This window comes from Pseudopodoces humilis, chromosome 19 (genome assembly GCF_049639895.1).
Source record: "Pseudopodoces humilis isolate 2021_Gansu_Grassland_sample_001 chromosome 19, ASM4963989v1, whole genome shotgun sequence".
In the NCBI taxonomy this organism is placed as follows: domain Eukaryota; kingdom Metazoa; phylum Chordata; class Aves; order Passeriformes; family Paridae; genus Pseudopodoces; species Pseudopodoces humilis.
In genome coordinates, this window is record NC_142218.1 from 7,064,058 (window position 1) to 7,091,806 (window position 27,749).

The 27,749-nt window shown below is 57.3% G+C and overlaps 4 protein-coding genes across 6 annotated transcripts; 2 read left to right on the forward strand and 2 right to left on the reverse strand.

Moving 5' to 3' along the window:
* Positions 1-163: 163 nt before the first annotated feature.
* Positions 164-11,867, reverse strand: PCIF1 (phosphorylated CTD interacting factor 1). 3 transcript variants are annotated; one of them, XM_014254162.2, is made up of 17 exons: positions 11,538-11,614; positions 11,206-11,314; positions 8,384-8,522; positions 8,086-8,210; positions 7,536-7,673; positions 7,241-7,371; positions 6,882-7,036; positions 6,498-6,645; positions 6,222-6,305; positions 5,385-5,484; positions 5,027-5,189; positions 3,648-3,820; positions 3,140-3,226; positions 2,430-2,614; positions 2,241-2,334; positions 1,862-2,037; positions 164-1,226 (listed from the first exon to the last, which is right to left on the reverse strand). In XM_014254162.2, the coding sequence occupies exons 3-17, from the start codon at positions 8,505-8,507 to the stop codon at positions 980-982; spliced, it is 2,130 nt and encodes a 709-aa protein (XP_014109637.1). In that variant the 5' UTR covers positions 8,508-8,522; positions 11,206-11,314; positions 11,538-11,614; the 3' UTR covers positions 164-979. The 3 variants fall into 3 exon arrangements, with proteins under 3 accessions (XP_014109637.1, XP_014109639.1, XP_014109638.1); XM_014254164.2 differs by lacking the exon at positions 11,206-11,314 and having other exon boundaries at positions 11,538-11,867; XM_014254163.2 differs by lacking the exons at positions 11,206-11,314; positions 11,538-11,614 and adding an exon at positions 10,896-11,143.
* Positions 11,868-11,977: 110 nt separating this feature from the next.
* On the forward strand, positions 11,978-17,709 carry PLTP (phospholipid transfer protein). The gene is made up of 16 exons (XM_005524708.3): positions 11,978-13,602; positions 14,308-14,423; positions 14,609-14,708; positions 14,781-14,909; positions 15,045-15,200; positions 15,337-15,400; positions 15,570-15,633; positions 15,750-15,841; positions 15,979-16,155; positions 16,259-16,318; positions 16,404-16,565; positions 16,738-16,805; positions 16,881-16,923; positions 17,077-17,140; positions 17,214-17,290; positions 17,379-17,709. The coding sequence occupies exons 2-16, from the start codon at positions 14,315-14,317 to the stop codon at positions 17,517-17,519; spliced, it is 1,506 nt and encodes a 501-aa protein (XP_005524765.1). The 5' UTR covers positions 11,978-13,602; positions 14,308-14,314; the 3' UTR covers positions 17,520-17,709.
* Positions 17,710-18,027: 318 nt separating this feature from the next.
* On the reverse strand, positions 18,028-22,278 carry CTSA (cathepsin A). Its single transcript, XM_014254147.2, has 15 exons — positions 22,202-22,278; positions 21,835-21,995; positions 21,652-21,763; positions 21,484-21,534; positions 21,119-21,205; positions 20,862-21,017; positions 20,467-20,558; positions 20,095-20,179; positions 19,889-19,980; positions 19,605-19,683; positions 19,318-19,466; positions 19,171-19,246; positions 18,977-19,066; positions 18,754-18,855; positions 18,028-18,620 (listed from the first exon to the last, which is right to left on the reverse strand). The coding sequence occupies exons 2-15, from the start codon at positions 21,993-21,995 to the stop codon at positions 18,537-18,539; spliced, it is 1,416 nt and encodes a 471-aa protein (XP_014109622.1). The 5' UTR covers positions 22,202-22,278; the 3' UTR covers positions 18,028-18,536.
* Positions 22,279-22,907: 629 nt separating this feature from the next.
* On the forward strand, positions 22,908-25,030 carry NEURL2 (neuralized E3 ubiquitin protein ligase 2). The gene is made up of 2 exons (XM_005524709.3): positions 22,908-23,586; positions 24,909-25,030. The coding sequence occupies exons 1-2, from the start codon at positions 22,911-22,913 to the stop codon at positions 25,022-25,024; spliced, it is 792 nt and encodes a 263-aa protein (XP_005524766.1). The 5' UTR covers positions 22,908-22,910; the 3' UTR covers positions 25,025-25,030.
* The last annotated feature ends 2,719 nt before the right edge of the window (positions 25,031-27,749 follow it).

Sequence of the window (27,749 nt, forward strand, 5' to 3'; positions counted from 1 at the left end):
AAACAAAACTCAACAGGAGGGCAGGGCTGCCTGGAACAGGGCAGATGCCAGATAATTCTGAAAAACCAAACTCCAACATTTTTCTACCTTCCACCCAGGCAGAGACCAGACAGGGGCAAGCACACACCCCAGGCACCAAAGAAGGCAAGTCATGGACACAAGCAGAGCTGTATGCTGGTTTTAATGTTCCTAAGAACTAGGAAACAGAAATCAAAAATAGACTTTGCTCTTCTTGATAAAAGTAATAAAATGGTTAGCGGTGTTAAATTAATCCTTACAAAACAAAACCCAAGGAGGTTAAATAAAGCCCGTAGGCTCCGCATAAAAACCACAATGACTACAAAACAGCTGCAAAGACATCTTTACACACCAAAGAAACTCTTCTCCTCTGCTCCTTCCCTCTCCAGGACACAATGTCAGTGAACACGGGACTCACACATGAGAAAGAAACACAGATGCGATGGGAGCAGCCCCACGAGGAGCGTGGGCGCCACAGACAGAACTATTTACACTATGGACACGGAGCCATGCTGGGGCCAGTCCGGCCGCAGGAGCCCCCGGGCTCTGCCCGTCCCTCTCCTGCCGGGGCCCCTCCGGCCGCGGCGCTCAGCGCCCAGCACTCGCGCTTGCCATCCATCCTTCCATCTGTTCCGCTGTCCTTCTCTTCTGCCCACGCGCGTTCCAGCTCTGGCTGTCCCTTCCCTTGGCGCTCCGGCGTCACGGAGCTGCCAGCTCCTCCTGCCGCACCACACTGGGCTCCCTCGCCCCTGGTGAGGACTGCGGCTGAGCCTCCTCTCCCACTGGCTGCCGGGCGCTCCCGGCTCCTGGGGGCTGGCGTGCAGTTCGCAGAGGAGAGCGGGTGCTGTGGAGCTGCTGCACAGGAGTCCTGGGCCGGTGCTGCGCAGCCAGCAGTCTCTGCTGCCCCGGCCAGCCTCGCCCGGGGCCGCCGGCACCTCCCCTGCTGCCTCGCACCTCTGCCTTAGTTAGGATTAGTCTCTCGGCTGCTGCTCTGCTCTCGGCCCAGCTCCCGCTCTTTGTCCGCTGTGGAGGAGGAGGATGAGGACGACGAGGAGGAAGATGAGGAGCTGAGGGTCCGGCCCGAATGCTTGTAGGCTGCAACGAGCTCCTGCAGCCGCTCTGGCGTGGGCTCCCACTTGGCAAAGCCGGCGCTGTTCTGCAGGAAGAGGACGGCTGTGTTGTGCACAGCCTTGTAGTACATCTCCTCCCTGCAAGGGAAGAGCACAGGCATCAGCACCTCCCCTGGCCCCTGCCCAAAGCCCTCGGCTCCTGAGCTTCCAGAGGGAAGAAGCACTCATGCTGCAGAGCCCCACTGCTCCCTACCAGAACATGCATGTGCTGGAACCTTGCTGTCCCTGCAGAGGGGACTCAGCATGAGGCATCAGTCCTAAGCACATAAGAACTTCAGTGTTCAGGCACCTGTTGCTTTAAACAAGTTGTTGCTCAAACTTGCCTCAGCAGCAGAGTGGAAGCCAGCCTGCCCCACTGGGGACCAAGCCCCCACTGCCCCTTGCCTCTGCTCCCCCAGGGACATCCAGCTGCTGCTGCACAGGCAGCTACCAGGCCTGAGGGCTGGCAGAGGCATGGATCAGTGCCACAGGTGTGACCTGTTCCAACTGGACTCGTGCCCAAGGCATACACCTCTCACAAGCTAAAGTTAGCAGTCATTAAACAGAAGCTGAATTCACCATGCTGTCTGCCCATCCTAAACACCCAGAGTGATGATGCGCTGCGCTTGTCCTTGCCTGCTCCCTGCTTCCCACTGATTTCAGCTTGGGAGAGGATATTTCTGTCACACAGCTTCAGAGCTGTGTTCCCAAAAGGATCTGAGAACAAAGCCTACTTTTTGCAGACGTGCTGGGACCCGCTGCGGTACTCGTGATCGAAGGCCGGCAGGATGAGCTGGTGTCGCTTGAACTTGCTCTGCTCCATGCGCGTCAGGGCTGGCGTGGGGGGGTCCCGCCACTCAGGGATGAAGACAATGAAAGAGAGCGGCTCACTGGAGCTCTCCAGCAGTTTCTAGTGCAAGAAGGAACAATTTCAGCCCTGACTGAGCAATGACGTGTTTAATGAGTCCAATAGAAAGGAAATGCTTCTGCTTCAAGAGCAGTGCCCAGCTGTCACTGTGCTCTGTCCCTGCCCTCAGGGTGCAGGAGTGGTGGGGAGCAGAGGATGGACAGCACAGCTCCATCACAAACAACCCCGCTAGTGAGCAGACATACCTCAAAGTGAGAGACCATGGCATCCATCAGCTCCTCACAGAATGGAGGATTTGCCTCAAAAGAGCCACTTATGGGGAAGAAATCCAGGCACGGGCTGGAGAAAGAGGCAGAGATCTCCATCAGGTCATCCTGAGTCATTTCACAGGCACGCACCCACACCCACACAGAGCAAGGGAACGTAATACTCACCCCCTGGATCCAAAATACCCGTCTGTGTCCAAGAAGGCAGAACAGTACTGTTTAAAATAGCAATTCAGGGGCGAGGCAAAGCATTCAAAACTCACTCCAAAGAGCTTGTGGAGGGCTTCAAAGATGTGCACGGGAAGTGCCCCTTGCAGACCAGTCCCTTCATACAGCCCCACACCGAACATCATCTGAGGAGAGCAAACCCTGGTGAGCCGTGCCTGCACTCGCTGTTCCTGCTGCTCCCTTCTGACCACGGACCCAGGGCCACATGTCCATGCACCCACTCCTCTAGGTATGCAGGGCCCCCTCGTCCTTTCTCAAATTCGTGTAGGTCCCTGCATGTACCCAACAATACTCTTTTAATAATCTTGCTCTTTTAATAATGCTCTTTTAAAAATCTTTAGAGACTTTATCCAACTCTGACCCCACATAACCAGCAGTTTTCTCTTGTACCCAAGTCACCCTTCAGCTGCTCCTCAGAATCAAGAGCTACTGAAGGTTTCCTTCACAAAAATCTTTACCCACACCAAGGCCTCGTGTCAAGACCACAACTGCTCCTCAGTCCACAGTCCTACCTCAGCACAGTATGAGCAGACTGTGGACCCAGTTTAAACCTTGTGATGCTCCAGGCTCCCAAAGCTGTGACCCCTTCCCAGAGCAAAGTTCCCAGTGCTGCCAAGGCTTTCTGATGTACAGCTGTGATGAGACCGTACCTGATATCGACGGAGAAGGCACCAAACCCTGGGCAGGAACTTTTCAAAGCCCGAGTCGTCGATGCAGCTGTACCGATAGAGAAGCCACTGGAAGAGAAAGCCCAGCCACTGAAGACACCAGGAACAGCCAAGCTACAGTGATACACGCATATTGTGACAGGGAGAGGGAGGCTGAGGAGCAGGTGGGCTCTGCAGGGAGTTGTCAGCACATCTGCTGTCACTGCGTGAGCCACCAGCTTGTCACTAACATGAAATGAATGAAGTACCACAGCAGCACGTGTCTCTCAGCAAGGGCTGCCTCAGTTTGAGTACAATGTTCTGGCAGCACAACACTTCTTCAGAGCACACACCCAACACCTGGGAAATACTCCCAGCAGAGCCTGACCCCAGCTAAGGTGAGAGCAGCTGTCCTCATGGCCATGGCAGTGTCTGACAGCCCTGCAGGTACAGTTGGCCAGCCTCTGCCCAGCCCTGCCCTGAGGGGCAGCAGTCAGCACCCAGCCCTTACCAGCTTGCTGAAGTAGTTGCGGCTCACTTTGACCATCTCCCCCTTGTACCGCACACACGCCACGTTGTTCTCCATGTGCATCTCCACGCTGGGGAGTGGTGGGGAGGGGATGGCCAGTCTCACAGGGTAGCAGTACACCAGCCTGTCCTGGACCTCAGGAGCCTCTACCTCAGCTATGCAGAATGAACAGAAAGGCAGCCTGTGAGAAGCCAAGGGTATTCAGGACCAATCTTAGTCCACCTCAGAAGACACAGCAAACCAAATAGGGCTGAAGAGTAGGGTAGTCCTCCCAGAAAACCACCATGGTGGTCCCTCACAGACTTCATAGGCAGCTACCTAGGTTCAAAGCCAATTCCCAAAATTAATTCCATCCTCCACTGCCAGAGCAGAGAGAGGACCCACTTGAAAGCACTTCTCCCCATCTAACCCCGCAGAACTGCAGAAAGCACACAGATACCCCAGCATCCTGAGGTGTATTACAAGCACACAAAACACTCTTTTTGTTGCTAGTGTTTCTTATTTCAGTTTGCCCCAAACTCATCCAAAGCACAATAAAAATTCCCAGGCTGCCAAAGGCAGGAGGCAAAGCAATCTCCCTGCACCTTGTGGTTATCCATTGCCTCAGCTTCAGGGAGAGCACACAGATCAGCTGGAAGGAATCTCTGACTTAGTGGGGCTGGAAGACAAGCATCAAAAAGAATGGCAAAAGGCAGACGTTGGGACCTGAAGGGAGGCTGAAGAGTGCCAGGACCCAAAAGGGAAAAGGACTACAGTGGTACTGAAAGGAACAGACCCCATGGAGGAAGGAAAAGCTGACTAGAGGCAGATGTACAGACATGAATGGAACAAAGAAAAGAGAATATATCAAGGAACACAAACTCTGCCAAGAAAGGGTGCACAGTGACAAGCCGGAAGGAAGAGGGGTGCAGAAAGGTGCTAAGAACACAAGAAATGTGGCAAATGAGAATAAAGGGAGAACACTCAGCATTACCAAGGGGGTGTAAGCTGTCCCCAGGAATTCATGAAGCAGCAGAGCAAAAAAGCATGGTCCAGTGAAATGAATTAATGCCCTGCACAGTGTGACCTGCTCATAACAAGCTACTTCATCCTGGCAAATCACATATTTATAGTATCTGATATAACAGCTGGTCACAGCAGCTGATGGAAGACAGTCTGTTACTGCACAGACATTGTGACTGAAAGCTGAGGCCTATGCTGGACTGGCTGTTTCTTACTTTGAAACACAGACTTTCTGATTTTTGGAGACAGAGCTGCCCTCCCAACAGGTAACAAACACTCTCTGAACAGGGACAGGCCAGACCACGGGGCCTTTAACTGCAGTGCTGTATCTCTACAGCTCTTCAAAGCTGGCTGCGTACCAGAGATATTGTTCTCTTTGAGTATGGCAAGATGCTTCTCCCGGATGCGCTTGACGTATTCCAGGGATATGTAGTAAATTTTACTGCAGATGCCTTCAACAGAATCCTTGGCTGCAGCAGACACATGGGGCCCACACTGTTTGCGTAAGTGCTCCAGGCGGTCCTGTGGAAACAGAGAACCAGAGTCTCTCACACGGCCACCACTGGCCCTTCCAGGGCTTTTCAGTGTCCAGGCTGCTCTCCCATGGCACACAGTGAGGGGAGGCAATGGCAGCCACCTTCAGAAGGACCTGCATCTGTCCCCACATGCCCCTTCCCCAGCTCCTTGTGCCCAGCCACACATCAGTGGTACACTGACCATGTAGTCCTCCTTGGAGGCAGAATGGTCCCGTCGCAGCCAGCTGAAGGTGTCCTCCACATTCCACTTCACCACCTTCCTGCTGTCTGGGGAAGCACTCCTGAAAAAACAGAGGCAAAATTTAGCTCATGGCTGCACAGCAAGATAGTCCACCCCCCTCCAAAGTTTTCTATCAGTGGGGAATCTGGACACTGACACTTCCTCAAGGCCCACCCCGTCACCCTCCCTCCAGCTGTCTGGAAACACCTTCCAGACGTTTGCATGATTGCAGACTGCCACGCTCTCTCCAAAACTTGGCTGCTGTCCTTTCTGCAACAGGAGAGGCCCACAAAGCCTTTATTTGTCATGGCAGTGGTCCATTTTGATATTGCCTCTAATTTTCAAGTACTGCTAGGGGCTTACGACTCTGAGAAAACTACCCTGATTATAAGCTTTTCCTTTCCTCCACAAGGTTCTCCCCCACTATCCTCCTCAGTTCTGTTTCCTGTGGCAGAACTGGTCAGAAAAACACTACCTTGTGTAAAAATGCCACTCTAAGCTTGTTGCTCTGCAACAGCAGTGAGTGCCCAAGCACTCTTGATTTTATCTCAGGGATAACAGAAGACATTCCACACCCAGTACTTCATTGTCTCCACACACATTCAGCTCCCAGTATTACATTTTACAGTAACATCACTATCAAAAAATGGCTCCAACACTACTGTTTTCCTTCTGTATGTTCCTAACCTTGCTTTTCCTCAATAACATTATGACCAGTGCTGGATAAGGCAGGATGAGAAGCCCCTACAGTCCTTTTGTCTTTTCTGAACGTGACAGCACTGCGAGAAGAGCTCCCACCTGGATTCAATCAGTCGTTTTGCAGCCTCAGCATACTTGAAGAGCAGCCTCTTGGCTTCCTCCCGGAACTTAATTCTGGATAACCTGAGGTAAGTTAAATTCATATGCATGAGTCTCACAAAGGCATGGAAGCCAGGTTTAGTTCCCCAGCTTTCCTTCACTAGCATCCAACCACTTCATTAGCCAAAGGCACTGCAGCAGAACTGTGGCACGTAAGTCACCAGATCAGACCGACCCAGAACCATTCCAACAAAGCGTTCTGTCTGTGAAGAATACCTGATGGGAATGTCATTCATGATCTCTCTGAACATGGAAGGAGACACTACTGGCTCGCAGTCACTTGGTAAAAGAGGATCTGTCCCTTTATCAACCACTTTCCTCTCCAACATCCAGCGATTAAATGACTCCCTTGGGGGGTCAATCCCTGGAGACACACAGAAGAATCAATAATATAATCAATAATCAATACAATACAGAAATGCCCAGTATATAATAAGGATCATCACACAGAGTTCTGCCTAATCAATTAACCAACAATGTCCCAGAGTCTAAACATCACAAAAAGAGAACACAGGGACTAGACAAGCATAAAACAAAAGGCAGATCACCACAGCACTGCAGAACTGAGAAGGAAATCAAAGGAATCCAACAGAAACTCACCTTCTCGCTGCTGGCAGAGTTCACGGTAATGCTGCCGCAGCTTGAGAATGAGCTGGGACCGGAGCAGCTCCACCTCGGGGTGTGGAGAAAGCACTTCTGATGGTGCCCTCTGCTTAATCACAGCATTTGTCTGAATATCCAGATCCCAGTATACTCTGTGGCAGAAGAAAAATTTCATCAGGATAACCAAATCATAGGCTAATTATCAAATATTACTTTTAAAGATGCTTCCTTGGGTTGTTTCACCAGCCAGGAAACCAAACTATCAAGACACCTGGCAATGATTTATCCCTCAGGTTTCCTGTGTGTCTCAAATGCTTTACTGAAAAAGGAACAGAAGACAAATAGAGACAACTCACTCAGTTGGTCGTAGAAGAGCTGCCTGCTGTTTGTCTTCAGGTGAAACACACCATGCCTTCAAAACAGAAGTTCCTGGAATACTGGGAGAGCTGGGGACTGGCTGAGTAGCTGGGTTCCCTGGGACATCCGCCTGTGTGTGTGAAAGATCAATTACTGCACCAGAGACAGGTAAAGGAGAAGCAGCTCAGTGAACCAAACAGTCCCACACCAGAACATTACACGGGAGACCCCTGTGAGCGCTCCAGCCCCTTTGGTTTCAGGCTGCACACATTTGTTTCAGAGCACCACGCTCACCTTGGGCTTCTTCACACTGTTGCCACTTGCTGGAACCTCCTCTGAGAACCTCCTCTTCCTCTGCTTGCTCTCCACAGATGCATCTGCCACTCCACCTTCCAGTGGCATTGGAGCCGCGTTCAGTCCCAGAGGGTCTGACTATGAGAGTCCAAACACCAACAGCACACGTCAAGCTCACCCACTGCCACTGCAGCATCCCATTGCACTGCTCCCAGCTCCCACGTGGATGGAAATAAGGACACCACTAGTCACACATGCACAAAGCTAAGATTCTCTTCTAGATGTCTATATGCTTTTTTAAAATACTTTAATGAGAAAATCTCATCACAAATCCCCCACGCTGACTGTTCTTTGAGCATTGCATGACTCCTGGAGCAGCATCACCTGACAGACACCTGACAGAGGAACACATCCCCAGAATCATGCCAGACAATGGACCAAGCAAGGAGTTCTGAAGGTGCACAAGACCCTCCCACACCTGTAATCTAAGGTCCACAGATCATGAACACCCCAGTCATGGCACAGCCCCCCGAGGTGAGTGAGCACTTACTATGACATCGTGCTGTCCCAGCACAGGCATTTCCCACAGAGACTGGTTTGTGAAGCGGTTGAAGTAGTACGGGCGGTTCTCCCGCTTGCTCCAGCACTTCTCCCAGCCAGCCTGCACCAGCTCATCTGAGAGGACAGTGAGAGTCAGGAGAGGAGCATCCTGCACTACAGACCTGCCCTGCAGGTGCCCAGCACTGTCACAGCACACTCTGAAACACACATCATTCCCAGTCTCCCTGTGCTTCAGCCCCCTCCCCACTCCCAGGGCCCTGCAGAACTCCTGAAGGCAGAGTCGGTACCTGGCAGGTCCTGTACCAGGCGCATGGGTTTGGGGGAGCTGGGCTGGTTCTGGTTGGAGGTGCCAGGTGAGTGACTCATGAGAGATGCTTCCTCCGCAGGGCTTCTGTGATTCTCATTGGCCATTTCTCAGCAACCACACTAGAAAAAACAGAGTAATATCTAGTGTTACAGCAGGAAAGGTCCCAGATCTGCTTGGCACACTCAGGTGTAGCAATACAAGTTAATTCTGATAATAAAACAGGGACTCAACTAGTACACACAAACAGCACCTCAGCCCTGAAAAACACCTGTTATCTTGGACACAACTAGCTATGAGGAATGCTCAGCGTTAAATGAGGTTAGCCAGGGTGTTCTTCAGGCCAGCATTCAAAATATTCCCTTTTCAGCTAGATCTCTTCAAAGACTGAAGCATCAGATTGTAAAAAATAACATCTGCTCCTCTGTGATTATGTGCCACCTTGTGCCACACCAATACCACTGGCCAGGTCTGACCTGTTATCCTCAGAGACAGTTTAAATCAACTCACACACACATAACTGCACATTATTTTAACAAAAGGCTTTAATTAAAAAAAAAAATCTGCTATATAAAAAGTAGCCCTGGAGGTTCACTAACAACTTCTGTGGTGCAGAAAACCACAGGCTGGGAGACAGGAGCTCCTAAATTATTACCCTCTGCATGTCCCAGGCCAACACGTCCTAGCCCTAGTCCCAGGCCCACAAGCAGGGCCTCAGCCAGCTGTTTTGGCCCTTGCTGCTCTTCATCTGCATAACAAGAGTTATGCAAAAGAAGGTCTGTTGGAACAATAAAGCTCCTCTTAATCATAATTTAATGTTGCCAGCTGGAGAGAAACAGCCAGGCTTTTCCTCTCTTAGTCACCACTCTTCCCCTGGGGAAGTTTCTGAAACAGCGCTGCAGATTGCTCTTCTCTGGCAGCCCGAAACACATTGGCAATGAACTGGGGGGAAACAAGGCATTTTACATAATTCCCAGCTACCTCAGACACTTAACTCTATTCAGGCTTTAGAGACACCTGACAGCACACACCAGCAGTCAGGGCAGCAGCAGCACAATACTGTGCACAGTGTGCTCCTCACCTGAGCAGCACAGGACCTGGCAGCAAGAGACATGTACAGGAGCTCTCCAACAAAAACCTCTGGATTTTTTTTTTTTTTTTGACTAAGTCACTTGTATTTGAAGCCTTTGCTGCCCTTCCTGTCCATAAAGGCCGCTGGCTATTTCAGCAGAACAGAATGGCGGGAGCAAACAGCAGTCAAGAGTGAGTGGGCAGTAACTCAGCTGCCGACAGCATTTGCTGAGATCAGCATTGAGGAGCTCAACACCTTCAGTCCCTCGGAAGATGTTTCCATCCTTCCAGGCAGGGTACACAAGGGAAAGCGTGGGACACTGTGGAGTTTGGGAGTTTGGGTCTCTGCTCCAGAGCAAGCAGGTAACACACCGTGCCTGCTGAAGTGTGTAGGACACAACTGGGGACCTTTAATGGCCTCAGCAGTAAGCGTTGTGCAATCTCACACTCCTTCCTGAACTCCAACCCCACCATGTCCTTACAGTCACTTCACAAAAGTGCCAAGGTGAGCTGGGCCAGTGGCAGCAGCTCAGGCTTGTGTCAGCCCACGGGTACAGGGACGCCAGAGACCGTGGGCCTGCAAGGCAGGAGAGTGGGGAACCTGTGAAGGATGTTTAGTCCCTCCTCCTCAAACTAAAGCTACCCTTGCACACGCAGCTGCTGCTCTGTCCTGCACGTTACACAGAGCACAGGCTGCAGTGAACTGGTGTGTACTGGGGGGACCAGAGCTTCCAAAGTGATGAATGTCAGGATTCACAGACAGTGCTGGGCACACAGCCCTGGCCAGCTTGGATGGCACATGCCAGCTCCAGTGACCTGCCAGTGTTTTTCACCACCCATTGCTCAAAAGAGCTGTCAAATAGGGTCACTGGCTCTGCCTTCTCCCATTTATGGATAAACTGGAATGACAGAAGTAGCCAAGAAGCTTTATCACTTGATCAGTGTTAACAAGTACTAAATCCAAGTACCCTTAAGGTCTGGGAAAAGGAAACAGCCAAACTAACAGGAATCCTGGCAGAAGCCACTCTACTTTTATGTAACTACACTGGGACTTAGACAGTGACAGGGATCCAGAGGAAGCATTTTATGGTGATTACGGTATGTTTTTATACACCATGGCAATGCATACAGTGCTTCACAAACACGGTACAACGCTGTCCCTGCCCAGAGAGCTTACAACCTAGAGCAGCAGCACAACCAGAGACCACAGTGAGGGGTAAGGAGACACAAAGTAAAAAAGTACAGCAAACAGGACCGGTATTTGTTTCCATTTCACCGAGGTAGAATTTTGTACAAGACAACAGCAAATGCAGACAAAGGAGATCAGCGACAGCCCCCCGGGACAACTCCGCGGCTCTCCCCCATCCCAGAACCACGGCTGCTCCAGAAGGCTGAGAGCCAGGTCACCGCCTCCCCATCGATACCCATTCCTTTCCCGAGCGCCCGCCGGCAGGCCCGGAGCTGAGCAGCGCAGCGCTCCCGGGGCAGCACGGGCACTGGGGACCGGGGCACCGTGTCTGCGCGGGGAAGCGGACGGGAACCTCCTGGGGCTGCCCTGCCGGCGGCGAAGACGGCACGGAGCCCCTCGGCGCGGCGGGCCGGGGCCGGCGGGCGGCCACGAGCGCCCAGCGAGTGCGGAGAGGAGGCGGCGACGGCGACAACTCTGCAGTCTGGCCGGGAGCGGTCCGGGGGCGCGGCCTAAGCGGGGCGGCGGCCGGCCGGGCGGGTACTTACGGTGGCGGGCTGCCTGGCAGGGCGCGTGGCCGTCGCCCCGTGCTCGCCGCTGGCGCGCCGGGGCCGCATCCTCATAGCGGGGCGTCCCGCGCCTGGCCCGCGGGGGCGGCTGCGGAGACAGGAGCCCGTTACGGCGCCGCGGGGAGGGGCCGCGGGACGCGCAGGCGCGGCGGGGGCACAGCGGGGGCGCGGCGGCGGGAGCGCGGCGGCAGTGGCGGCCGCGCTCGAGGATGGCGGCCGGGGGCCTGCGCCGCCCCCCCTCCGCCGCCGCTGTCCGCCCCCCCCGCCTCCTCTTGCACGGCGGGCCGCGGCCACGCGGTTGCGCCGCTTACCTGGGCGTGAGGCCAGGGGCTGCAGGCACCGGGCACCGCTGCGTCCGCCGCCGCCGCCGCCCCACCTCCGCCTCGCCCGCCCCGCCGCCGCCATCTTGCGCCGGGGCCGCGGGTGTGGAGCGCATGCGCGAAGCAGAGCCCGCGCTTGGGGGAATTACATGGCGCGTGCGCAAAGGCTGCGCGGTCACCCCCGCCCGCCCGGAGCCATCTTTGTGGCGGGCACCGCCCCGCGGTGGGTGCGGCGCGGTCGTGGTCCCGCCCGCGCTGTCCCGGAGCCGCTTAGTGCGGACCGGTCCTGCCCTCTCACCCGCCGCGGGCGGTTTCCGGCACTGGCAGGGCGCGGTCGCAGCGGTCGCAACCAAAGGGGCTTTTGAAGAGCGGCGGCGCCGGGGTGGGGCGGCGGTCGGGGCGGGGGGGCTGCATTGATGTGCGGGCGCGGGGCGTCCGCCGCCCGCTGGGCACAGCGGTTGTTCCTGCTGCGCTCCAGCCCGGGCCGGCCCTGGCGGCCACTGCTTGTCGTGGCGGTCCCTCGGGCGCACCGCTGACACGTCCGTCCCCACACAATTGCCGTGGCCATTCCCTGGCCCGCGGGTCCCGGTGCCAGGCAGTGAGGGACGCGGTGCAGCGCAGGGCACAGCCGGGTGATCGCTGGGGTCGCTCCCGCGGCCCGTGGCTGCTGCTGCACAGCGTATGCTGGAGGATGACACGGGACGTGGAAGGAGAACACGGCTGTTACTGGGGGTCCCTGTGGGCCGCAGGACCGCCTCGCAGCCTTCGGAGCTTCTGTCGCATCCATCTAGCAGCGCACCCGTCCTGCCTCGGCCCCAGCTCCCTGGGCAGCCGATGGCTGGTGCTTGCCCACGTCCCCTGGTGAAGATGGGCTGGGGAAACCGCGGGGCCTCTCCTGCCCTCTTCTTCTGGGATATCCCTGCTGCCCAGCTTTACAAGGGGTTTCCCATCGCCCGGAGTCCTGCCCTCTGCTCCGGGATCACCGGGGTCAGTTTAATGAGTTAACGCTGGCGCAGCAGTTCTGGAGGGGTAAGTGCTGTGTAAGCACTGAGTCTCCCGTTTTGGGCTTCCAGCAGCCCGGCTCTGCTGCCCAGAGCACCGATAACCGCCCGGGGCACAAGGGGCCGGCTCAGACCGACCCCTGGGGGCAGAGGGGACTCTGTGAAGGGACAGTGAAACTCCAGCCTTGGAGCGAGGCAGCTCAAGTGGCCGAGGGGGTGGTGAGGGCAGGGGCAGACTCTCGGCATGGCTCGGCCAGGAAGGATTTTCGGGAAGGAGCCCCGGGCTGAGGAGCTGCCCATCTTTCCCGTGACGGGAGCAGGACGGTGGCATGGGCGCTCATGGGGACACTCCGGCAGTGCCCATCTCAGTGCTGTGACCCTGGCAGCCAAGGTGCCGCTAACACACTGGGCCAGGCCATCCAAAGGCACGTCCTGCAGAACCACTGCTGCCTGCCTTGGGGTCGGGGCAGAGCCTGTGGAGGCAGGCCTGAGGGTCCACAACCTCGGCAGCTTCTCTGCTCAGGTTCACGTTACAGACGGGCATAAACCAACCCCAAGCAGCACCTCCGGCCTGGGGCCGCGGAGTTTGCACTGAAGCTGGGATAGCTCAGCAGTGGCAGAAGCTTCATAACGCAGATTGGGAGTCCCCCGCACCCCAGGCCCTCCCGGACGCCGTTTACACATGTGCCCCTCGCACGGCGGTGCCGGAGAGATACACGGCCGTGGCTGCGTGTGCAGGACGCGCGGAGCGGTGTTTTCGGAGGAAGGAGGGCTTCGTGTCCATCCTGGAGCTGGGGTGGCCAGGCGAGCCGCTGTCTGTGCCGGTGCTGGCAGCCAGCCGGGCTCGGCGGGACACAGACCTGCATCCTCCCCGTCCGTCCGTCCCGCTGTCTCCTCCCAGCTGTGAGCCCGCAAGGAGTGGCAGCTGGGGGCTATATAAAGGCAGGGAAACCTCAGCCAGCTCAAAAGAAAGTCTTGGATCTTGTGTTCTCCCTTCCTCCTGCCTTCACGTGATTAAGCTTTCCCCACGCCGGGAGCCGAGGACAAGCCTCGCTGTAAGTACCCGAACTGAGCCGGCATTGTGTAGGGGAACCCCGCAGCCTCTGGGCACCACGGTGGCTCCGGGCCCCGGGGAGGGGGTCCCACATCCTCTCCCTAAAGGGAAACAGGGGAAGCTATTGGGGGGCCCCGTCCCATCCCACAGCCTCGCATGGAGCTCCGCCTGTTGCTGCGGGATGGACAGGTTCCAGCTCCCATCTCAAACCAGCCTGGGGGCTGGCGGCACATCTCGGGGGGGTGCTGTGAGGGTTGTGGGACGGCCCCACGGGCGAGGTTTCGCTCCTCTGCGAAGTGCTGGGGCTCCCCTTTGCAGCAGCACACATGGGGCTGGCGCCTGTCCCTGTGGTTTGGGGAGTGGGCTGTGTTCAGGGCGGGGGGAGTGCTGGAGTGCGTGTTCCCAGATGTGGGACCCTCGGGCTCCACAGGGCCAGTGCTGGGGCTTGTGGATAGAAACCTGCGGTGGGGGCCGTGCCCCTCGTGGGCTGCTGGTCTAGAGGTTTCGGGCAAAGGCAACCTGGGCAGCACTGGGGGGGTTCCAGGGAGAACAGTGGAGCGGTGGGGTGTTCCTTGGAGCTATCCCCTGCCGCAGGCAGGCTGGGTAGTAGCTGCTTCCCTTCCAATGTGTCCCCCCAGGCCTGTCCGTGCTGATACCCGTGCATGTCCTCAGGCTAGTCTGTGCTGACCCTGCTTTCTGCCTCCAGGTACGAGATGGCTGCCGGCAGCTGCCTCCTTCTCCTCCTGCTGCCCTCGTTGGTCATAGCCTTGCACAGCTCTCCTGGCTGTAAGATCCGGATTACTTCCAAGGGACTGGACCTGGGTAAGGGGCCAGCCAGGATCTCGCAGCCTGGGAAAGAGGGACGTTAGGCACCCTCCAGGGGTCTGTGCTTGTGCAGGGTTCTGCCTGCACTGCTCCACCATGGGGCGGCCAGAGAGGAGTGGGGGCTGTCAGGGGCCATGCTGCCGGCAGGGCACGTCCCAGCCCAGCCTCGTTCTTCCCTGCAGTGAAGCAGGAGGGGCTGCGCTTTGTGGAGCAGGAGCTGCAGAACATCACAGTGTCAGACCTGCATGGAAATGAGGGGCAGTTCCAGTACAACATCAGCCAGTGAGTGCTGCCTGCTGCCCGCAGCTTCTCAAGTCCATCTGTCCATCTAACCACCCTGTCTCCTCCCTGCAGAGTCAAGGTGACAGACCTGCAGCTGGCTTTTGCGGACCTGAACTTTCAGCCCCAGCAGCACCTTGTCTTCAACATCAACAATGCTTCCATCAGCCTACGCTTCCGCAGGCAGCTGCTCTACTGGTTCTTGTGAGCTGCCTCCCTTCCTGCTGCTCTGGGTGCTAGCCCACCCCTCAGCTGTGTTTGCTGGGTGCCACAGATGCCTTGCTGTCCTGCAGCTGACAGGAGCTGTGTGCTCCTCTCATCTGCTTTACTGATTTCCAGCTACGACATTGGGTCCATCAATGCCTCTGCGGATGGTGTCCACATCTACACAGTGCTGCAGTTGGCCAAGGATGAGGCTGGGCGCCTCAAGATCTCCAATATGACCTGCAATGCCTCCATAGCCAGAATGCATGCTGGCTTTTCTGGCACTCTCAGGTACATCTGACCCCTCTACCTGTCTCCTTGACACTCTTCCCACACCCTCGGTGCTTCCTCAGCCCAGCTGTGAGCTGAAATAGGCACAGAGCCACAGGGAGAACAGGCAGTGCAGAACCACTCTTGTGTCCTCCAGGAAGGTCTATGAGTTCTTGAGCACCTTCATCGTCACAGGGATGCGCTTCCTCCTCAGCCAGCAGGTACAGCTAAATGTAGAGGAGAGGGGCTGTGGGCTGTTAGGGCTCTGCCCTTTGTGTGTGGGAGAGGGCAGAGTTGTATCCTGCCTGTCTGCTGGGCCTTGTCCTGCCTCTGCAGCTCCTCATCGAGTCCCGGGAGTGATTCCCATCAGCCTGGCTCCTTGCCTTGCAGATCTGCCCATCCCTGGAGCATGCCAGCATGGTGCTGCTGAACTCTTTGCTGGACACAGTGCCTGGTGTGTGTTGCCCTGGGAAAGGGACTGGGTCCCATTCACTGTGGGGCAGACAGGGCTGGGCATCAGGCTGCTAGGCAGCTCCAGGCTAAGTCACAGCAGCATATCTTCCCTGGCAGTGAGGAACTATGTGGATGAGCACGTTGGGATTGACTACTCCCTCCTACGGGATCCGTCCATCTCCACTGACACCCTTGACCTCGACTTCAAGGTGAACACTGGGTCCTGCCTTGCTGGTCCTTCCCCATCCCTGTGGGAAAGGCTGTGCCAGCAGGCAGGTTTGGCTTCATGGAGCAGGTGAGGTGGGCTGCCCCGTGGCTGTGGGAACCTCTCCTGCTCTTGGTCTAGGGCATGTTCTTCCCTCGGGTGAGAGAGGACCAGGAGCTGGAGAACCACGCGGTGGAGCCGGTGATTAAGGAGACTGAACGCATGGTTTATGTTGCCTTCTCTGAATATTTCTTCGACTCAGCCATGCACTCGTACTTCCAGGCAGGAGTGCTGACCATAGAGCTCCAGGGGGAGAAGGTAAGGAGCACCTGACACTCGGAGGGGTGGGCTGTGTCACAGAGCAAAGACTGCCATCCAGGGAGCAGCTTGCTTCTCCTCCAGTGGTTTGTGCTCCCCACAGGTGCCCAAGGACCTGGAGGTTTTGCTGAGAGCCACATTCTTTGGAACAATCTTCATGCTGGTAAGGAGCCCCTGGACAGGGTGGAAGGCATGGCAGAGCACCGCCCTGCCCTGCTCCTAGCTTCCAGCTCATCTGCCTTCCCCAGAGCCCTTCTGTGGATGCTCCGCTGCGGCTCGTGCTGCAGGTCTCTGCTCCTCCCCGCTGCATCATCAAACCCTCGGGGACCTCAGTCTCTGTCTCTGCTTTCCTGAACATCTCACTGGTGCCCCCGGACCGTCCTCCTGTCCAGCTCTCCAGCATGGCCATGGTGAGGAGGGAGCTGGGGCTCCTTATGCAGTCACCCCAGTGTATATGGGAGCAGTGTCCCCCATCCTGTGTTGTAAGGTACTGATGTCACCAAGCAGAGGGACACTGGACCTGTGCGATGAGCTGGCCTGTTTGTCCTCTGCCTGCTGTGAGTCAGCTCTCTCCCTCCCCAGGAAACCAAGCTGAGTGCCAAGGTATTTCTGCAAGGGAAGGCATTGCGTGTGCAGCTGGACCTAAGACGGTATGGCTGGGGTCCCAGGGGGGCATGGGGAGAGTCCCCTCCAGACCCTGCTCACAGCTGCTTCCTTCTCTCCAGGTTTCGCATCTATTCCAAGCAGTCAGCGCTGGAGTCGCTTGCGGTGAGAGCATGGTGATGGCTTGGGAACCCTTAGACCCAGCCACAGTGTGGGGTGGGCTGGGGAGAGGCTGTCCATGCAGGATCCCCACTTACAGCCCTCCTTAACCTGGCTGGCAGCTCTGCCACTACACTGACCCGAGCTCTTCTCCTGCAGCTGTTCTCACTGCAGGCCCCACTGAAGACCCTGCTGCAACTGACCATCATGCCCATCATTAACGGTAGGTATCATTGCTCCCACTCAACTGGTAGTGTAAGCAGGGGCTCAGCCTCATCCCATCTTCCTCTCTGCAGAGAGGACAAAGAAGGGGGTGCAGATCCCACTGCCTGAAGGCATGGACTTCACCAGGGAGGTGGTCAGCAATCATGCGGTATGTGGTGGGACAGCCTGTGCCTCCATGTCCTGCTGGGAAGGGAATTGTCACCTCCAGCCTTGCACTGACCCTCTTCCCTCTGCAGGGATTCCTCACAGTGGGAGCTGATCTCCACTTCTCCAAGGGGCTTCGGGAGGTGATTGAGAAATACCGCCCAGTGCCAACTGCTTCTGCCTACTCCAGCTCCCAGCCCACAGAGCCCAGCCTGGACCCCAGCTCACTCTAGCTCTCCTCCCTGGACCAAGGGCAGATCCTGGGCTGGACCCATAGACTGTAGGTAGGAAGCAGCTTCCCTGGTACCACCAGCACATTGTCAGGGCTTCCAGGCCCTGGTGGGGCGCAGCAAGGTGGAGAGGGTGCTCTGGGAACCCCTGCTGCACCCCTGCTCATTACACTAATAAACCACCTGACTCCAACCACATAGCCTTGTTGCTTGGAGGACATTGTCCATGCTGGGGTACATGGTGAGGAGATGGAAAGGAGGCAGCTAATGCTGCCCAGCTTAGGTCCTTGGGAGCAGACACAGCTTAGTGCAGTGCCAGAGGGCTCAGAGTGACTGTGCTGCTACCATTTAGGTGGGTCCTTTGTTTCCAGGAGGAAGGGACCCCTGCAGACAGGGCATAGCTCACAGCCCAGGGCTCCCTGGCACAGAGCATTGGCACTCACTGGTGCTCCTCAGAGAGCAGAGGAAAGCGAAGCAGGAGCTGGCACAAAGGTGCGAGAAGGAGCAGAACCACCTTGGTCAGAGTTTATTGCAAGTTCCTGAAGCACTGCATGCCCTAGCAGTGGGATTGTTGTGGTAGTGGTGGTAAGTCTCCTTCAGTGGGAGCAGAGGTGGTGAGAGCCAAGGTAGAGGTGACCAGGACCCAGGTGCCCCCTGCTGCTGCTCCTCAGCCTGCCCAGGCCGTGTGCATATGGGTTTGAGAGGAAGTGCTGGGGACTGCTCTCTGCCTGGGAGGGAAGCAGCTGCCACTGCAGACAGGGAGGAGGCAAGACAGGAAGCCACAAGGGGGGAAGTGGCTGCAGCAGGTGCGCACTGCCTCTCCTGCAAGGACAAGAGTCCTTGAGCCTATGCCCCCCACCCATAGCAGGCAGCCCTGTCCAGCCAGGGGGGAAGGCTGCAGGCATGACACATCCATGGCGTAGCCGAGCAGCAGCGAGGACAGGCTCTGCAAGGTGCCAGCGACGAGGGCAGGTGGGGTGGTGAGAGCAGCTGGAGCACCAGGCACTATCTCTGCAGCTCTTAGTAAGGCTGGTTCTTAATGAAGCGGCAGAACATGGTGAAGGCAGCAAGCGGCCGGTCAGTGGGCACCATGTGGCCAGCTCCCTGTAGGAAAGGTGCAGAGGTTGTCAGTGTGGCTGGGGTGCTGCCACAGCCCAGCAGACACCACCCTACCCTGACTGGAGCCTTGGTGTCCAGCACACCCACCCACAGCCCCATCCCTGGCCCCCAGCCCTACCTTGACAGTGAGGAAAGCAATGTTGGTGAATTCCTTCACAAAGCCACCGATCTGGTTCTCACCGTTTTCAGTGTAGAGCCAGGGCCGACGAGCCACCTGCACCTGGGAGTAGCAGCAGAGTATTCAGCACCTGTGGCTGGCTCTGGCCATGCTCCTGCCACATCCAGGTACAGCACATAGCCCAGAGCCAGTGACTGGCATGGCCTGGGCCCTGCCCATTTACCTTCTGGCACAGGGAATCCACAAACCACTCATCCCCGAGAAAGTTGCAAGCCATGTCTACGTCCCCATTGTACACCAGGATCCGGTATTTCTGTGTAGCAGACAAGAGGGTGAGCTGTTGGCAGGGCAGCAGCCCCAGCCAGGTAGGATGAGCTGGCAGAGACACTCCCAGTCTGTGGGCTCCCCTGCACACACCGTGGTTCCGAGCAGCTTGAGGTACTGCTCATTCATCTGCATGTACAGGCGCTTGTAGCTGCGGTTCACGTCAAAGCTGTGAAGGAAGCATTGGCATCATGTCTGCTCATTCTCAGAGTCGTCCCTCCCTGTCCACAGCTTGCTCACCTGCACACCTGCCACTCTGGGGCCTCAGGGGAGATGTGCAGAGCCTTCCGCACCTCGGGGGAGTTCAGATACATGCTAGGGGCTGTGGAGTTGGTACAGGGTGGGTCCATCCGGACCTTCTTTCGGGCTACTGGCATCCGGAACAAGTTCTGGGAGAGTTGGGAGAGTCACTGTCACAGCAGCACCTGCCCCATGGAACAGCTGCTTTCTGCCCCTCTTGCCCACAACAGCACAACTGGCTGAACAGAGGCTGCTCACAGCCCAGCAGCGTGAGCACTGCTGCTCACCTGCCGCCAGGAGAACCTCAGGGGCATCCGGATGAAGGAGTTTCCCAGGTCATGTGTGATGAGATAATCGCCCTCGTACCTGTAGCCAGAGTGAGTATGAGGACAGACTGAAAACCCTGGAGAACAAGGGCTAAGAGCTCTCCTGGGGGGAGTCCTCAGCAGCAGCCACACACCATGCATTTGTCTCAGAGGGGCACTCTGCCCAGCCCACCATGTCCCTCTGTGCCAGTACAACCAAAGCGAGCTCGTGCCTATAGAACCATTTTCCCTGGGGCCACTCTTACCTCATGCTCCCTGGGACACCGCCATCACATGGGGCATAGAGGTTGTAAATATTGAGGCCAGACTCTTCTACAATCTGAATCATCTCCCCCATCTGCAAGGAGCCGTAAGAAGGGTTTGTGACTTAGCAGGATCCTTGTGGAACTGTGGGCCCACTGAGAACCAGGCACATGTTGTTCAGCACATGTATAGGCTCTGGTTCCCTCACCTTGAGTGTGCAGTTCAGGTTGGAGTTGTCATGGAAGTTGCATTTCCCCTGGGAGCAGCAGAACTCCTGAAGGTCTTTCCACAGCCTGCAGGCAGAGACCAGGACTACCTGGGCCAGGTGGCAACACTGACCTGACAGCTCTCTGCCCAGTGGCCACAAAGCACACAGCTTAGCCCCGTGCCCTCTTTACCCCACAAACAAATGCACCCATGGGAGCTGCCTGGGACAAGGAGCCACAGCCCAGCTGCTGGCCCAGGGCAGGCTAGGTACTGCCCTTGTCTCAATACCACCCACCCAGACAGCCCCAGCCTCAGCTGTGCACCCATCCTGCTTGCACAGGGATGGCACAACCAACATTCCCTCCGCTCTTACTCAGTCCCCAGCAGCCCGTGGTAATAGGCAAAGTAAACCAGGGAGTTGTCATTGATCTCATAAGATGAGAGGCCGTTTCCCACAGCGATTCCCTGCGAGGCAAGAAGAAAACAACCCTGTTGTGTTCCAGCTCCCCGCGGGGCAGTCACAGCACAGCAGCCACAGGCAGGAAGCAGATGTGGAACTGTTTACTCTGCAGAGGGAACAGGGAGGGTTGGGGGTGCCTGAGGACGCTGCCCCGGCAGCAGGGACAGACACGTCCACCAGCAGTTGCTGCCAGAACCCCAGGAAGAGATGAAAGGCTGCTGGGCCAGGCGTGCCCTACATCCCGGCTGGTCCCACCCTGGCTGTGCCAAGCCCTCTGCTCCCCAGCTAGGCAGAGCCAAGCTGCCCACCTTCAGGTTGAGGCTGGGGTCCTGCATCACCCACTCTGCCAGTGTGGGAATGTAGACCCCTCCATAGCTCTCCCCTGTAAGGAACAGATCATTCTTGGAGTACTCGGGGAAGAGCCGGAGGAAGTCCTTCAGTGCCAGGTAGTTGTTGTGAGCAACCTGCAGGGAGAAGGTGGCATGGTCAGGTGGTGAGGCTGTACTCTATGCCCAGGAGAGGGCAGGCAGGGGAGCAGGGCTCTCCCTACACCCCAGTCACTCGCCTCTGTGTCATTTGTGGCATACTTCTTGTCATCAGAATATGAGAAACCGACACCAGCAGGAGACTCCACATAGAGGATGTTGGCAATCTGCGAGGACAGCAGAGGAGCCAGCAATCAGGGGAGACCATCTGGCTCAGTGGGGCCAAGGGCTGCTGGCCCCACCCACGGCAGCACCCGCAGGAGTATGGCCCGCCCCAGAGCTGTGCTGGGGTGGCCACATTCCTGTGCTGCTCAACAGCAGACTCAAGAGGAGGGTGTGTTGGGTGGGAGGGGAGCGGCGGGAGGGTCGGCTCCATGGAGAGGGCAGGAGGAACTCGCTCAGGGCCACCCCATCTTGAAGCCACAAAGGGAAGCAGCGCCTGTACCTTGTTCCATGCGTACTCATTGTACTTCAGTGTGACCCCATCGGGCTGGATCTGAGGAAGAAGGTGGTGACTTTGGGCAAAGCAGGGCAGGACACAGCAGGATGGCTCATGCCAAGCAGCCGGTCATCCCCTAAGTCCTTGAGCCACGGGATAGCAGTGACTACTAACCAGGAAGGGGCCATGCTCCTTCAGGAAGCCCTCCATGGAGCTGCAGCCAGGGCCCCCGTTCAGCCACAGCACCAGGGGGCTGCTCTGGGGATTGCTCTGGGCCTCCACGAACCTGCGGATGTACAGCTGTGAGTGCCCGCTGCCAGCCGATGCCCCCCCATCGCCAGGTGCAGTCCCACGTACCAGTAGTGCAGGTACTTGCCCGGCCCGGCGCAGAGGTAGCCAGAGAAGTGGCGGAAGGAGGGCTGCTTTGGCAGCCCGGGCAGGTACGTCACCTCATGGTCCGGGGGGGCGGCCCGGCACAACCCCAGCAGCAGCAGCGACGACAGCAACACTGGCCCCATCTGCGGTGGGCGGAAGGGACGGCCAGGGCGCCGTCGGCCAGGAACGGCCGCGGCAGCGCCCCGCGAGCGCCCCGGCCCCGCTGCCCAGCCCCGGCCCCCCACTCGGGGCTGCTCCCAGCCCGGCACAATCGGCTCCCCTGGCGCGGGTCCCAGTCCCTCCAGCCCATCCCCCCGGTCCCGTCCCGGTGCCCCCCGGTCCCGCTGACCGCGGCCGCTCCCGGCGCGGCGCTCGCAGGCGGCGGTCACGGCGGGCACATGACACGCGCCCATATGACCTGCGGCGCTCACGTGAGCGGGGCGGGGCCCGGCGGCGCCCAATCAGCGCCCCGGGGGCGGCCGGTCCCGCCCCGGCCCCGCCCGCGCACGTGGGAGCGGCCCGGGACCGGGACCGGGACCAGGCCCGTGCGGGGGGCACCGACAGAGCCCCCGCACCCCAACGGGGTAGCCGGCGGGCACTGCCGGGCACCACCGGTTACAGCTGGGTGTCGGGCACTGCTGGGTATAGCCGGTATGGCTGGGTACCACCGGCCACTACCACCGGCCACTACCACCGGCCGGTGGGGAACACCAGCTGGGTGCCACCCAGCAGCGCTGGGTAAAGCCGAGCATCACCGTGTGATGACCACCGGCCACTGCTGGCTATAGCTGGTATCACTGTGCACCTCCGGACACTGCTGAACAGCATTGGCACAGCCAGGCACTCTGGCCCAGGTGGCATCACTGGACAGTCCATTGTGAAATGTCTGTGGGTCTGGTTTGGGCCTGGTTGTACCCAGCAGCCACCTCCCCCTCCCCCCCGCAACCTCCCCCATGGCACTAGGACCCCCCTTGAGCTCTCTGCTTGTCCCTCCCAGCCAGGCTGTCACCACCTCACAGCAGCTGTGACAGGGACAGTTAAAAATAGCTCTGGCCGCAATGGCTGCCCGGTGCCGGCTTGCTGCACGCTTCCACCACATCCACGGCACCAACATCCGCCTAGATGCCTCACACACGCAAGCCACACGGGTGGAGAGCTTCGCCAACGGGCTTTGCTTCAGCCAGGAGCCTCTGGCACCCGGGCAGATATTCCTGGTGGAGATTGAGGAGAAGGAGCTGGGCTGGTGTGGGCACTTGCGTGTGGGACTGACAGCCCATGATCCCCAGAGCCTGGAGGTAGTACCTGAGTACTCGCTGCCGGACCTGGTCAACATGGGAGACACCTGGGTGTTCGCCATCACCCGGAACCACAACCGTGTGGTGGTGGAGGGGGAGGAGGTGCAGGCGCGGGGGCGGCCCTGGGAGCCCTTCCTGCTGATCCAGAGGGTGCGGATCCCCCGTGACACGCTGGTGGGGCGCAGCCGGCCCAGCTGCTACAGCCACATCCTGGATGACTTGTACAAGATGAATGTGCTGCCCGCGACCGCCCGGCGCAGCCGCATCGGGGTGCTGTACGCCCCGCAGCCCGACGGCACTGCTGACATGCACATCATCATCAATGGTGAGGACATGGGGCCGAGCGCCAGGGGCCTGCCCACCACCCGCCCGCTCTACGCTGTCATTGACGTCTTCGCCTCCACCAAGAGTGTCCGAGTCATCCCAGTGGATTATGGCTGTAGGTACCTGTGCCCCTCCCTGTGGCACATGCTGTGTGGGCCGGGAGTGGGGATGCTCTGGTGGGGTCATCCCATAGTAGCCAACAGTAGGAAGGTGCCACTGGGCAGAGGGACACAGGAGGTGAGAAGGCACAGGAAAGCCTCTGGTCCTTGTGGAGCACAGGCAAGATCCACAATACCACTGCTGGGCAGTGTCTGATGAAAGCTCTGCCATGGGCACTGTGCTGGGGTCAGGGGAGAGACCCTCAGCAGCAGCAGCAGCAGTCAGGCGGAGCCCCCCTGGCCACCCTTCCCAGAGTGATGGGGTTGGGTGTTTAGGGCCGTCCCAGAGCTGTGAGGCCTCACTGTGTCCAGCCTTGCCTACCGCACGTGGCAGGCAGAGCCAACCAAGATCCTGCTCTGGCATCAAAACATCCGCCTACATACATCAAGGCTCAGCACACTGTGCCCACGCACCTGCCGCGTGCCCCAGACACGGTGTTCCATGGGCAGACACCCTGGGATGCCTGGGCATTATCCCGCGTCCCTTGGTTTGCTGGGAGGGACCAGGCTAATGAGTGCTAATTAGCACCATGCTGGAAAAATGAGGACATGGATCAGGTGAGACAGAGCCAGAAGAAGAGCTACAGTCAGAGTACTGGCTGCCCCCAGCACTGGGAGACACTGCTTCATATACTGGTGTCATATACTGGTGTCAAGAGCAGCTGCTTTTGTCCCAAGGCTAGAAGGTATTCTCCCTGGTGAAACACCTGAGGGGAGTGCTGGCTGCAGCAGACAGTACCCACACTGCTGAGCCACTCATGGCTCCAGGAAGTGGTATCACAGGAGCAGGAACCAGACAGATTCTGTGCAGGTGCCCAAGGAGATGGTTCTCATGGTGGTCTGCCCCAAAGACATGGCAGGTGCTGTCTCTGCAGGCAATGCAGCCCCAGCCTGTAGACACTCACCCAGCAGCCTAGTGCTGGGGCCAGTGCAGGCAGACCAAGGGAGTGGGATGGAAAAGGACTGCAGCAGAGAGGTGCTTGACAGCTGCCAGAGAAAGAAATGAAAACCAGGCACATTCACACACAGCTTGGGCACGTAACTGTCTCTCAACCTTTCTCCTAATAACTTTGCTGCCTGGGGCCCTTTAGCTTCCAGCCCTGCTGGAGCAGCCTGGCACCAGCCCCCGCACAGCCAGTTCAAACCCACGGCAGGATGATGCCACAGAACTCACCCTTGAACCACAGTGCCTCTGAGAAGCTCTGCCAGCTCCTCCACCCCTCTGTGCTCAGCCTCACTGCTGACTTGCCTAGCTCAGGTACTATCTGTTCTCTTCCAGTTCCTTCCCTGCAGACGCTGTGCCGGCTGGTTATCCAGAAACACATTGTGCACCGCCTGGCCATCGATGGCCTGGACTTGCCCCCACTACTCAAGAGCTTCTGCCAACATGAGTGAGGTATTGAGGGTGCTGCTGGGCTGCCCCCCACATCAACAGCCCCAGTGATGGCTACCCAGCAGGCTCTGTGCCCCTCCCTGCCCACTCACCCAAGCATGTGCCACTGAAGGGCTGACATGAGAGCAGGGCAAAGTGGGGTTGGGATTTTCCCCAAACTGACGTTGTGGCATGCCCAGAGCACGGGCAGGGGGATTTATGTGGGTCAGAGAGAGCAATAAAGTGCTTCCAGACAAGACTCTGTCAAAGGAGGCTTGGGGAGCTGGGACCCCCCACCCTGTGCTTCAGCAACCCCTCGTGGGAGCAGTTCCCCCACCAGTGAGGACGGGAGCACAGGCCACAGCCCTGTGGGGTTCAGGACGTGTCCTTGGCCCTGGAATTACACTGGGACTGTCTGGGAGGATCAGAACGAGTACTGGGGTGGGTGAAAAGTGGGAGGGCACAGCACTGCACTCACGTGGAGGTAAATTACAGCTGGACGCTCATCCTGGCTGCGTAGTTTCACTCTTGGGAAAGATGTTTACCCAGAGAACGATGAGTTATTTCCTGTGTGTTTAGCTTGGAGGGGGACAGGTCAGATGCTGGAGCACCCAGACAGCAGTGCTGGCAGCAGCCTTTGCTTGGGCACGTGTCTGTGGTCACAGAGCCAGTCACAGTGACCTGGTGCGGGGCACAGCCATCCTGACTTGGAGCTCCATGCCCTCAGCTCCGTGCCCTCAGCCAGACCCCTCAACTCCTGGCAGGTGGGGTTGGCAGCTGGCATCCTGCAGTGCCAGGCCGGAGGGGAGGCAGGGTGGCAGCTGTGCAGAGGAACAGGCTGGAGAAGAGAGGTCTCCTAAAATGAGAGGGGTGCCCACAGGAGCCAAAAAGATAGCGAAGGGGTGGGCAAAGCCTTCCAGGCTTCGTCCACAGCACAACCAAAGGGGAAACAAGCATCTCTAAGCTTACAAAAAGGTGTTTTAAAGAAACATGATGCTATATTTAGTCGGAGACTCGATAGTATCAGATCATGTTACAAAACTCTTGCTCAAAGGAAATCCCCAGCCCGCAACCATGGCCAACTTCATCAACATCAAAGTGTTAATGAAGGAATTGCTAAATGGGGAAAACATGGACAGTGACCAAACCACAGCAATGGAGCAAGCTTTCTGACATTCTCTGCTATGTCCCAACAACAGGCTGGGAGCTGCTGGGGCTGGAGCTCATCTGGCTGCGACGGGGCTGGGGAACTCACCCACTCCAGAGCAGCACCCACAGTCCAGGGCGTTTACTCTCCAGGCCGTTTTCCCTCCCCCACCCTTGCACGAAGCCTCTGCTCCCCACCTCCCTGCAGTGTTGTCTGCCCGGCAGTGACCCCCGCACACGAGGGCGGGTTCCTCTTGAGGAATTGAGAGCAGCTGCTGCAACCAGACAAACAACAGCCCTGCTCTATAATGGGTTGCAGCACAGCGGGATTGCAGGGATTCAGGAGCTGCCACCTCGGGCACCACAGTGAGACAAGACCACCAACCATTGAGGAGCACTGCCTAAAGCCATGCCTGATTCCCCATTCCCTGTTCTCTGGGAAGGGAGGGGTGGCTGCAGCTGGCACAGGGACAGACTCAGCTCCCAAACAACACAAGGGTGATTTATTGGCTCTGTTGCACAACCTCACAGCTGGATGCTGCAAGGACCTGCGGGTGCTGGCCACAGATGAAATAGTTTTGTCACATGTTTTTGTACCTAGATCCTACAAATCTATGGGGCCTTATGGGATTAATTGGAGAAACCACAAAGAGCTGGCTGATGTCATCACAAAGACTCTCGATGATTTTGAACAGTTTTGGGAATCTGGAGAGGTCCCAAATGACGGGAAGCTGGGGAATGATGTCCCGATTTCAAAGAAGGGCAAGAAGGAAAACCCAAGAAACTACAGGCCTGTCAGTCTCACTTCAGTGCCCAGTAAAATCATGGAAAAGATCATTCTGGCAGGTCTTGAAAAACACCTGGAGGAGAACATAGTCACCAGTTGCAGCCAGCACATCCTCATGAGGGGAAAGTTCTACTTGTTGAACATGATTTTCTTCTTCAACAGGGTAACCCACCTAATTGATCAAAGAAAGCCGGTAGATTTAATGTTTTTGGGCTTCAGCAAAGCTTTTGATACTGTCTGTCCCAGTATTCTTTTCGACAAAGTGTCCAGCTTGCAGCTGAATAATCCTGTTACACAGTGGGTGAGCAACTGGCTCACAGGTTGGGCACAAAGAGTTATAGTGAATGGGGTGACATCAGGCTGGTGTCCAGTCACTGGAGGGGTTCCACAGGGCTCCATCATTGACCCAATTCTCTTCAACATCTTCATTAATGACTTGGACTCAGGACTTGAAGGAATTGTAAGTAATATACTAATGTTTAGTGCTGATGACAGTAAATTGGGAGGAGCTGTCAACTCCACTGAGGGCAGAGACCTCAACAAATTGGAGAGATGGGCAATCACCAACATATGAAGTTTAACAAGAGCAAGTGACAGATTCTGCACCTTGTACAGGGCAGCCCTGGTTGTATATATAGACAGGGGAACAAGCAGCTGGAGACCAGCACTGTGGAAAGGGACCTGGGAATCCTGGTAGATGGCAAGTTGAATGTGAGTCAGCAGTGTCCTGGCAGCTGGGAGGGCCAGTCGTGTCCTGGGGTGTATCAGGCACAGCACTGCCAGCAAGGGAGGGGATTGTCCTGCCCTGCTCTGGT